The 13,296-nt window shown below is 47.6% G+C and overlaps 1 protein-coding gene across 4 annotated transcripts in view; it reads right to left on the minus strand.

Moving 5' to 3' along the window:
- Positions 1 to 13,296, minus strand: part of LOC143295896 (uncharacterized) — a 424,588-nt gene that overhangs the window by 45,809 nt on the left and 365,483 nt on the right. For all 4 annotated transcript variants that reach the window (XM_076607572.1, XM_076607571.1, XM_076607570.1 and 1 more), the window contains 2 exons: positions 10,471 to 10,673; positions 1,101 to 1,207 (listed from right to left, as the gene is read on the minus strand). In XM_076607572.1, coding sequence (XP_076463687.1) covers positions 1,101 to 1,207; positions 10,471 to 10,673 — 310 coding nt within the window. The remainder of the gene's footprint in view (positions 1 to 1,100; positions 1,208 to 10,470; positions 10,674 to 13,296) is intronic.

The raw sequence follows: 13,296 nt of genomic DNA on the forward strand, positions 1-13,296 counted from the left end.
GCACATTTCTCTGTGTGCAGTTTCAGATGCTCTCCTCGCGTCGCCACAACCCATTATTGTTTGTTTTTCTAATTTCTTTGTATGTGAGTTTCCTTAAGAAAGCTGATTTTTTTCCACATAATTTGGTCAGGGGCGTCTTCGTGTTGCCGTGTGTTCTTTTACGTTCTTTTGGAAGCAAATACCCCAAACCCTGAAAACATAATATGGCTGTCTGAGCACTGAGCACTCCGCCCAACACAAAACGATCATGATCATACAAGTGTGTGTGCCCGTACATAGATACGAGAGAATAATACTGTGAGATGTAAGGCCAGGAAGTAGGATGAGGACCACATGACGAAAATAGTTCATTCACACGTACATCCCTGCTTTCTCCCACATATACCACACACCCAACCACCACCACACACCCACACGGCGACACGCACACACCCAACCACCATCACACACCCACATGCACACACCTACACCGCGCATACAGACACCCGTCCAGCAACCAGTATTTTTGTCACCTGGTGGCGCTGCGGGCATGATAACCCTCCTCCCAACCACCCCCAACGTAATGTTTGCCCCTTCATCACAAATGGTTCCATAAAGAGTTCTTTCTTTAACTCTCTAGCTCTGATCGGCTGGCATTCTTACCGTGTCCAACATATGTTCCTGCCCAGCCCGTCCCCGCTAATATAATATTGATTGCTATGGTAATCATAGGACTTGTTACGTGAACCGCAGAAATGAACAACGGCGGAAGTACTCAGCGGCGACGGCAGCAAATGGCGCTGATTGGCTGGGTCAGAGCGGGCCTGGGGGTGTGGTGTGGCGGGGTGTCCATCTTTGAACTGTGTCGGCCACATAACTGACCAACAAAGGAAAGCTACTGGCGACCGGGACAGCCCTGTACTGGGTGTGGGGTCAGTCCTGACCACGGGCTGTGACAGACACATGTATGGTGTCGTGTGCCCACTGAACGCAATGCAGCCCGGTCTCAGGTTGGGTCCCCTTCTGCACAATAGCTCTTCGTGTTCCATGTGTCAATACTTTCATGCCCACGCGCGCGCACACACACAACACATAGAGAACAAGGAGATTAAAATACTCACAAGAGCTGTGGCACTCAGAGCACTTGTGAGCATCCGCAGGGTTGTGGAACTGGTAGACGGTACGGCCCAGCAGTTCACAGGGGTCATAGCCAATCAGCACCTGCACCCTGCACACACACGTTAAGGAGCCCACGTCACTCATCTCTTCACTATTCCTCTACCCTCTGTTTCTGTCTCTCTCCTGACACTCCCTCTTCCAAACACTTGTTGACCTGTTTGCCCTGACCTGTGGATGAAATTAACAGCAAATACAATCCTTGCATTTTACATTAGAATTACTCACACTAGTCTGATAATCTCTTGTCTAATGTAATCACATTTGCAAACAAAGCATCAAGGCGACTGTATACTGGTATAGCTGCAATTGTAAAATTATAAGTTTTGTTGTCATTTTGATTGTTATATACCCCACTCTCGCACGTTAGACAAGAGCTATGGCCTTATGTGAATAAATGTTTGTGTTTCTACACTCACTCTCTCTCTCTCTCTCTCTCTCTCTCTCTCTCTCTCTTCAACAAAAATACATCATGGGATATATTACAATATTCATATAAAGCCTAAACCTGTAGTTGTTCTTAGTTGTGTACTGTTTGATGAGATATTTTTCTTTGTACATGATTACATTTGTGACATGCTTGTTCAGGTCCCTACATTTAGAATAGGCCGATGGTCTTCTGAATAAACGTCATCTACTCTCTCCCTCTCTCTCTCTGTGTCCGTTCGATTCTCCCTGAGCGGATGGTCGGCAGCATCAATAATGCAGCAGAGGGAAGGCCTCAGCCATCAATCACTGACACACACACTGCACTGAGCGCTGCCTTCATCCTCTTTCATCCCGTCTGAGCTGGCTCCCTCTGTGTGTGTGTGTGTGTGTGTGTGTGTGTGTGTGTGTGTGTTCGTGCGTGCGTGTGTGATTTTATTAACACATTGAGACAAACACATAGGCTTACTTCAGAGACAAGCTTTCTTCTTTTCCTTTGGCAGACAGCGAAACAGAGACTACACACATACATATATACATACAAACATACAGACACACATCAACACACACACACACACACAAACACACAAATATACATATATACACGCGCGCGCGCACGCACACACACAACCAGCCAAGAATCCACAAAGAACATGACAGGTACAGCAGTGCTGCACATCGTTATCCACACACAGGGGAGGACTACCAGTCGTCCCTGTCCGCTATGTGGGCCAGTCAGCATCAGGTACTCCTACAGTCCATCCATCTTTCAATCACTCCTCCACACGAGCCACGTGACGTCACTTAGCAACCCACACCCCCGCGGTCAGTGAAGCCACACTCCACAGTCAGACGCTCATCAGCCATCTGTGTCCCTGAGGGTGTGGGTTCGATTCCCGCTCTCGTCCTTTCACTTGTTTGACTTGGAAAATCAAACCCATCGCCCAGTCATTCGGATGGGACGATAAACCGAGGTCCCTTGTGCAGCACGCACTTGGCTCACTGAAAAAGAACCCATGGCAACAAAAGTGTTATCCTCTGGCAAAATTCTGAACATCTACCTAGCCCCTGTGGTGTAGCGCAGAACTATATGGATTCTTCCCAACGCAGTGACACCTCCTTGAGAAACTGAAACTGAAACACAGAGACAGGTGGGAAACGAAATCACATCAAACTGTGTTGTTAACAGCCTGGTGTATCGAACAGGGGCCATCTGAGGGCTGACAACCCGTCACGTCTTAAAACCATCAAAGAGAATCAGTGATCAATTACTGGTAAATTCAAATGACGCCAAATGGACCAGTTCACCCACGTCTCGCTCAGTCCGGCAAATGTAAATCGAGTTAAAGTATCTGTACTTCAGGAAATGAACACCAGTGCCCAGAGGTACCTCCGGGAACAAGGTCTTCATGGAGCTGGCCGTGAAATGTCTGACGTCATGCAGACCCCGACAGGCAGTCAGCACAGAGGCCAGTTGTACACACAGCACGGAGCTTCTTCACCTTTCCACAATGCCGGGTAAGTCAATGTTTAGCAACTGAGTACCTAGACACACACACACACACACACACACACGCACACAGAGATAACACACACACACACACACACACACACACACACACACACACACACATATATATATATATATATATATATATATATATCCATATGCATATGCATATATTGACACTCTGTAATGTCAACGCTACAAAACTGGCTAAGAAAATGGCCACCGAACTGCTGGAACACAAATCACTGAACTTTTATCCTGGTCATGATGATACCCTGCACGCATATTCACACACACACACACACACACACACACACAGAGAGACAAGCGCGCGCATGCACGTAAGCACTATTTGTAGAACAGTGGATAAGAGATACATAATACATGTGATGTCTATAGACACACAATGCAAATCGACATCCATCCCTGTACAAGGTGGGTGTAATACAGACCACAACATAACCACACACCACCTTTCCAACAGCTTTTTTATGATAGATTTTATATGAGTGGTCCTGCAATAAACGATGGACTGGTCACAAGGCACAGTGGACGGGAAAACCACTGCAGGCCAAGGCTTCGGCACACCGCCTTCAGAGATTTAGGAATCTGACACACCAGGCTGTCTGAACTGGTAATTGGAAACAGCAACAACAACAAAACTTTGCAAGACAACATACGTGAAGCAGTGTGCACGAGCATGAAACAAAGTATGTGGTGGTTGGTTGTGAATCTGGAGGGTCACCTCATGAACATAAAAATAGAACCCTCGGAATGGGAGACATTAGCTCTCTCTCTCTCTCTCTCTCTCTCTGTGTGTGTGTGTGTGTGTGTGTGTGTGTGTGTGTGTGTGTGTGTGTGTGTGTGTGTGCAGTGCACAATCATGTCAGCACTGGCATCACCACTGGGAACGCGTTAGTCGTTGAACACGTAAAACATGAAACCGAACGAACTTTTATTTCACGAGGGTAGTGGAGTAAGCACAGCTGCTGTTTTACACCCAGCCCTCAAAATGATGCGTCCACATGTGTCTGTCTACCTGCAGTGTTCCAGTTACAGTTAACTACGTGTGTACTGTTTGACAGTCTGTTCTTTTATCTGTCGCAGACGCATGAGTCATTCAGTGATATCAACTGGTACACCTACAGGCATGAGTCATTCAGTGATATCAACTGGTACACCTACAGACATGAGTCACAGTGATATCAACTGGTACACCTACAGACATGAGTCATTCAGTGATATCAACTGGTACACCTACAGACATGAGCCATTCAATGATACCAACTGGTACACCTACAGACATGAGTCATTCAGTGATATCAACTGGTACACCTACAGACATGAGTCATTCAGTGATATCAACTGGTACACCTACAGACATGAGTCACAGTGATATCAACTGGTACACCTACAGACATGAGTCATTCAGTGATATCAACTGGTACACCTACAGACATGAGTCATTCAGTGATATCAACTGGTACACCTACAGACATGAGTCACAGTGATATCAACTGGTACACCTACAGACATGAGTCATTCAGTGATATCAACTGGTACACCTACAGGCATGAGTCATTCAGTGATACCAACTGGTACACCTACAGACATGAGTCATTCAGTGATATCAACTGGTACACCTACAGACATGAGTCACAGTGATATCAACTGGTACACCTACAGACATGAGTCATTCAGTGATACCAACTGGTACACCTACAGACATGAGTCATTCAGTGATACCAACTGGTACACCTACAGACATGAGTCATTCAGTGATACCAACTGGTACACCTACAGGCATGAGTCATTCAGTGATATCAACTGGTACACCTACAGACATGAGTCATTCAGTTATATCAACTGGTACACCTACAGGCATGAGTCATTCAGTGATACCAACTGGTACACCTACAGACATGAGTCATTCAGTGATACCAACTGGTACACCTACAGACATAAGCCATTCAATGATACCAACTGGTACACCTACAGACATGAGTCATTCAGTGATACCAACTGGTACACCTACAGACATGAGCCATTCAATGATATCAACTGGTACACCTACAGACATGAGTCATTCAGTGATACCAACTGGTACACCTACAGACATGAGCCATTCAATGATACCAACTGGTACACCTACAGGCATGAGTCATTCAGTGATACCAACTGGTACACCTACAGACATGAGCCATTCAGTGATATCAACTGGTACACCTACAGACATGAGTCATTCAGTGATACCAACTGGTACATCTACAGACATGAGTCATTCAGTGATATCAACTGGTACACCTACAGACATGAGTCATTCAGTGATACCAACCGGTACACCTACAGGCATGAGTCATTCAGTGATACCAACTGGTACACCAGACATGAGTCATTCAGTGATACCAACTGGTACACCTACAAACAGACTACCAACGGCCCGACAACAGATGGCGAGAGAAACGGTAAACCATTCACACGTCCCCCCACACCCCCGTCTGTGATGGTACTGCTTCCTAGGTGGAGGACTGGCTACCATGGTGATGGTGATGGAGGAAAGACTACCATGGTGATGATGATGATGATGATGGAGGAATGGCTACCATGGTGATGATGATGGAGGAAAGACTACCATGGTGATGATGATGGTGATGGAGGAAAGGCTACCATGGTGATGATGATGATGATGATGGAGGAAGGGCTACCATGGTGATGATGATGATGATGATGGAGGAATGGCTACCATGGTGATGGTGATGGAGGAAAGACTACCATGGTGATGATGATGGTGATGGAGGAAAGACTACCATGGTGATGATGATGATGATGATGGAGGAAGGGCTACCATGGTGATGATGATGATGATGATGATGGAGGAAGGGCTACCATGGTGATGATGATGATGATGATGGAGGAAGGGCTACCATGGTGATGATGATGATGATGATGGAGGAAGGGCTACCATGGTGATGATGATGATGATGATGGAGGAAGGGCTACCATGGTGATGATGATGATGATGATGGAAGACTGGCTACCATGGTGATGGTGATGATGATGATGGAGGAATGGCTACCATGTGATGATGATGATGGAGGACTGGCTACCATGGTGATGGTGATGGAGGAAAGACTACCATGGTGATGATGATGATGATGATGGAGGAATGGCTACCATGTGATGATGATGATGGAGGACTGGCTACCATGGTGATGGTGATGGAGGAAAGACTACCATGGTGATGATGATGATGATGATGGAGGAATGGCTACCATGTGATGATGATGATGGAGGAATGGCTACCATGGTGATGATGATGATGGAGGAATGGCTACCATGGTGATGATGATGATGGAGGAATGGCTACCATGGTGATGATGATGATGGAGGAATGGCTACCATGGTGATGATGATGATGGAGGACTGGCTACCATGGTGATGATGATGATGATGGAGGAATGGCTACCATGGTGATGATGATGATGGAGGAATGGCTACCATGGTGATGATGATGATGGAGGAATGGCTACCATGGTGATGATGATGATGATGGAGGAAGGGCTACCATGGTGATGATGATGATGGAGGAATGGCTACCATGGTGATGATGATGATGGAGGAATGGCTACCATGGTGATGATGATGATGATGGAGGAAGGGCTACCATGGTGATGATGATGATGGAGGAATGGCTACCATGGTGATGATGATGATGGAGGAATGGCTACCATGGTGATGATGATGATGATGGAGGAATGGCTACCATGGTGATGATGATGGAGGACTGGCTACCATGGTGATGATGATGATGGAGGAAGGGCTACCATGGTGATGATGATGGAGGAAGGGCTACCATGGTGATGATGATGATGGAGGAATGGCTACCATGGTGATGATGATGACAGACGTCAACGACAGACACAGGAGCAAGGCCCGATCCTGGTGACTCGTCTTTCACAGAGAAACACGAAAAAGACAAGACAGCGGGTACACAAATTATGACGACAGATCGGGGAACAAAGTCATCCTATACAATCACACGGACACAGAGACAAACACAAATACACAGCACATGCAGACACACAGACACAGACACAGACACAGACACACACACGATTATAATTGTTGTGGTATAGTGGAGGAGAATGGGCAGGTCTGGTTGATAATATCAAACAACAAACAAAACAAAACAAAACAGAATGTAATAAAATTAGCAATGTCCCTCCTGTGGCGACGACCCGTCTTGTCAGCCCCAGGTAGAATGACTGCCCTTCCCCATCACAACACCATACAAAGAAAGACAATGTAACACACCACACTACAATAACACACCACACTGCAAGACAATGTAACACACCACACTACAATAACACACCACACTGCAAGACAATGTAACACACCACACTACAATAACACACCACACTGCAAGACAATGTAACACACCACACTACAAGACAATGTAACATACCACCCTACCATGACACTGCAACACGACACTGAACAACACCACAGCACACTGCACTGCACTACGCTACAAGACACTGCCCCGTCCCACAGTACACTGCAATACACTGCGCTAAAACGAGGCGTGGGAGCGGTAAATCATCCTGTTGACTGTCATTTGCTGTCACCGAAGCACGGACATATTTTTCTTTTCTCATTCCCCAGTTCCTTTGTTCTGACCGCAAGGAATAATTTGTGGTTGTGGCTATGATGTAAAAAAAAAAAGGTGTAAGAAAACAATGGGTTTGGTCGAAAAAAACAAACCAAACTAAACCAAAGCAAACCAAAACAGCAACAGCGACACAGTACAACACATAACAGTGCACTACAACCCGGACAGACAACGACACAGTACAACACATAACAGTGCACTACAACCCGGACAGACAACGACACAGTACAACACATAACAGTGCACTACAACCCGGACAGACAACGACACAGTACAACACATAACAGTGCACTACAACCCGGACAGACAACGACACAGTACAACACATAACAGTGCACTACAACCCGGACAGACAACGACACAGTACAACACATAACAGTGCACTACAACCCGGACAGACAACGACACAGTACAACACATAACAGTGCACCACAACCCGGACAGACAACAACGACACAGTACAACACATAACAGTGCACTACAACCCGGACAGACAACGACACAGTACAACACATAACAGTGCACTACAACCCGGACAGACAACGACACAGTACAACACATAACAGTGCACTACAACCCGGACAGACAACGACACAGTACAACACATAACAGTGCACTACAACCTGGACAGACAACGACACAGTACAACACATAACAGTGCACCACAACCCGGACAGACAACGACACAGTACAACACATAACAGTGCACTACAACCCGGACAGACAACAACGACACAGTACAACACATAACAGTGCACTACAACCCGGACAGACAACAACGACACAGTACAACACATAACAGTGCACTACAACCCGGACAGACAACGACACAGTACAACACATAACAGTGCACCACAACCCGGACAGACAACGACACAGTACAACACATAACAGTGCACTACAACCCGGACAGACAACGACACAGTACAACACATAACAGTGCACCACAACCCGGACAGACAACAACGACACAGTACAACACATAACAGTGCACTACAACCCGGACAGACAACGACACAGTACAACACATAACAGTGCACTACAACCTGGACAGACAACAATGACACAGTACAACACATAACAGTGCACTACAACCCGGACAGACAACGACACAGTACAACACATAACAGTGCACTACAACCTGGACAGACAACGACACAGTACAACACATAACAGTGCACCACAACCCGGACAGACAACGACACAGTACAACACATAACAGTGCACTACAACCCGGACAGACAACAACGACACAGTACAACACATAACAGTGCACTACAACCCGGACAGACAACAACGACACAGTACAACACATAACAGTGCACTACAACCCGGACAGACAACAACGACACAGTACAACACATAACAGTGCACCACAACCCGGACAGACAACAACGACACAGTACAACACATAACAGTGCACTACAACCCGGACAGACAACAATGACACAGTACAACACATAACAGTGCACCACAACCCGGACAGACAACGACACAGTACAACACATAACAGTGCACTACAACCTGGACAGACAACGACACAGTACAACACATAACAGTGCACTACAACCCGGACAGACAACGACACAGTACAACACATAACAGTGCACTACAACCCGGACAGACAACAATGACACAGTACAACACATAACAGTGCACTACAACCCGGACAGACAACAATGACACAGTACAACACATAACAGTGCACTACAACCCGGACAGACAACAATGACACAGTACAACACATAACAGTGCACTACAACCCGGACAGACAACAATGACACAGTACAACACATAACAGTGCACTACAACCCGGACAGACAACAATGACACAGTACAACACATAACAGTGCACTACAACCCGGACAGACAACGACACAGTACAACACATAACAGTGCACTACAACCTGGACAGACAACGACACAGTACAACACATAACAGTGCACTACAACCCGGACAGACAACGACACAGTACAACACATAACAGTGCACTACAAACCGGACAGACAACAATGACACAGTACAACACATAACAGTGCACCACAACCCGGACAGACAACGACACAGTACAACACATAACAGTGCACTACAACCCGGACAGACAACAACGACACAGTACAACACATAACAGTGCACTACAACCCGGACAGACAACAATGACACAGTACAACACATAACAGTGCACCACAACCCGGACAGACAACGACACAGTACAACACATAACAGTGCACTACAACCCGGACAGACAACAATGACACAGTACAACACATAACAGTGCACTACAACCCGGACAGACAACAATGACACAGTACAACACATAACAGTGCACTACAACCCGGACAGACAACAACGACACAGTACAACACATAACAGTGCACTACAACCCGGACAGACAACAACGACACAGTACAACACATAACAGTGCACTACAACTCGGACAGACAACAACGACACAGTACAACACATAACAGTGCACTACAACCCGGACAGACAACAACGACACAGTACAACACATAACAGTGCACTACAACCCGGACAGACAACAATGACACAGTACAACACATAACAGTGCACTACAACCTCGACAGACAACAATGACACAGTACAACACATAACAGTGCACCACAACCCGGACTGACAAAGACACAGTACAACACATAACAGTGCACCACAACCCGGACTGACAGCACAGCCAGGCCTGACCTGGGATCACAGTAGATGTAGGCCAGACGCATGTCATGACGGCTGATGAACATGTTCCCGCCCAGCGGCACGTGCTGACGCAGCAGGGAGGCGGGGGGCTGCAGGGGCCGGCACACACACACCATGCCTGTCCCGCGCGGCCGATGACCTTGACCTGCATGGTGGGACCTCGCCACCTGGAGCTGACCTGTCCACTCTACCACCTGGAACACCACGACCAGCCACCGTCAGTGTGTGTGTGGGGAGGGTGGCCATGTGGGGAGGGTGGCCATGTGGGGAGTGGAGGTAGTGGAGGTGTGTGGGGAGGGTGGCCATGTGGGGAGTGGAGGTATGTGGGGATGGTGGCCATGTGGGGAGTGGAGGTATGTGGGGAGGGTGGCCATGTGAGGAGTGTAGGTGTGTGGGGAGGGTGGCCATGTGGGGAGTGGAGGTAGTGGAGGTGTGTGGGGAGGGTGGCCATGTGAGGAGTGGAGGTATGTGGGGAGGGTGGCCATGTGGGGGGTGGAGGTATGTGGGGAGGGTGGCCATGTGGGGAGTGGAGGTATGTGGGGAGGGTGGCCATGTGGGGAGTGGAGGTGTGTGTGGAGGGTGGCCATGTGGGGAGTGGAGGTGTGTGGGGAGGGTGGCCATGTGGGGAGTGGAGGTATGTGGGGAGGGTGGCCATGTGAAGAGTGGAGGTGTGTGGGGAGGGTGGCCATGTGGGGAGTGGAGGTATGTGGGGAGTGTGGCCATGTGGGGAGTGGAGGTATGTGGGGAGGGTGGCCATGTGGGGAGTGGAGGTGTGTGTGGAGGGTGGCCATGTGGGGAGTGGAGGTATGTGGGGAGGGTGGCCATGTGGGGAGTGGAGGTGTGTGGGGAGGGTGGCCATGTGGGGAGTGGAGGTATGTGGGGAGGGTGGCCATGTGGGGAGTGGAGGTATGTGGGGAGGGTGGCCATGTGGGGAGTGGAGGTGTGTGTGGAGGGTGGCCATGTGAAGAGTGGAGGTGTGTGGGGAGGGTGGCCATGTGGGGAGTGGAGGTATGTGGGGAGGGTGGCCATGTGAAGAGTGGAGGTGTGTGGGGAGGGTGGCCATGTGGGGAGTGGAGGTATGTGGGGAGGGTGGCCATGTGAGGAGTGGAGGTATGTGGGGAGTGTGGCCATGTGGGGAGTGGAGGTAGTGGAGGTGTGTGGGGAGAGTGGCCATGTGAGGAGTGGAGGTGTGTGGGGAGGGTGGCCATGTGGGGAGTGGAGGTATGTGGGGAGTGTGGCCATGTGGGGAGTGGAGGTAGTGGAGGTGTGTGGGGAGAGTGGCCATGTGAGGAGTGGAGGTGTGTGGGGAGGGTGGCCATGTGGGGAGTGGAGGTGTGTGTGGAGGGTGGCCATGTGGGGAGTGGAGGTGTGTGTGGAGGGTGGCCATGTGGGGAGTGGAGACGTACCTATCAATGAAAACTTTGGTGCATACTTGAAGAAAGACAATATTTCCCGTTTCTTTGCACTTAAGAATGAAGTACTGTGCATTCTTATAACTAGAGAACGGGGATGGGGTCGGAGGATTGAGGATTTCCATTTTTGTTTTGTTTTGCAAGACTGTCTGCTAGCAGTCTTCAAGTACATGGGGTGTTTTGGAAACCGTACACATTTGGAATTCCTGTCACATTCTTTCAAGGTACATTGCATTCTTGAAAACACATGAGATAGCGAACAGAAAGAAAGAGAGAAAGAAAGAAAGAGAGAAAGAAAGATTTGAAAACAAATCAAAGCAGACCAGAATCCCACACCGTGGCGTTCATTCCAAAAGCTAAGAATGGTTCAAAACATGTCATCAAACAAAACAGGACAGGCACTGCAGTTCAGCGGTGTGAGCCACTGATAAACCAAACAAGACAAGTTATCACATTCTGCATTCTGAACCATTCTTTGTTTTGATAAACAAAAGAAGACACGTATTCAAAAAAATCTTGTGTTGTGAACAGTTCCTAAAGCAAGACAGACGATGAGATGCTTTCTGAACGAGTCATTTGTCGTCGTAAGGTACATTTTCTGGAACTGTTGCAGCATTCACCGCATGTCTTAGCAGTGAACCCCCCCAAAAGAAACAACAACAACAACAACAACAACAACAACAACCCTCCCCAGCCCCCTCCCCCACCCCTAACAAAAAAACAACAACAACGCCTCCACCCAAAAGAAAGAAAGATGGAGGAGAAGACAGAAAAAGTAGAAAGAGGGAAATAACATGAAAGAAAGACAGGCGGTTGAAAAAAAGAAGTCAGAAACGAAAAATGAAAGGCAAAATGAAAAAAAAAGAAAGGAAAGAAAAAGAAAGCCACAAAGAAAGAACAAACTAGATAAGCAAGGGAAGAAAGAAGAAGAAAAGAGAAAGACTGTCTCCCTTTGTTCCACACAGAAAGAAAAGAAAGCTTTGCATGCAGGACGGTAACCTTCACGGTACAATCTACCGTGCTGAGAGCTCCAGTGATCCTTGACAATGCACTAAGCAACAGCCCTTCAAGTCCATGTCCCACTCCATCCGAAACACACGCCGCACTGAAGGCAACATAATTATTGTCACACACACACACACACACACACACACACACACACACACACAGATATGTATATATATATATATATATATATATATATATATATATATATATATATATATATAAGACCTTTATTTTTCATTTGATTAGAATATTCCCAGTTATCGCCGTACAAGCCTGTCAGCCAAGCGGCACGTGATGTATGAGAGCCAGTCGTGTCTGACAATGAGCACTTTCCGGAAGAGGTAACTGCTGTCCCGACAATCTGGTCAACGATCTGATTACAGTGGAGAGTGTTTTG

The sequence above is a fragment of the Babylonia areolata genome, chromosome 21 (genome assembly GCF_041734735.1).
Source record: "Babylonia areolata isolate BAREFJ2019XMU chromosome 21, ASM4173473v1, whole genome shotgun sequence".
Lineage (NCBI taxonomy): Eukaryota > Metazoa > Mollusca > Gastropoda > Neogastropoda > Buccinidae > Babylonia > Babylonia areolata.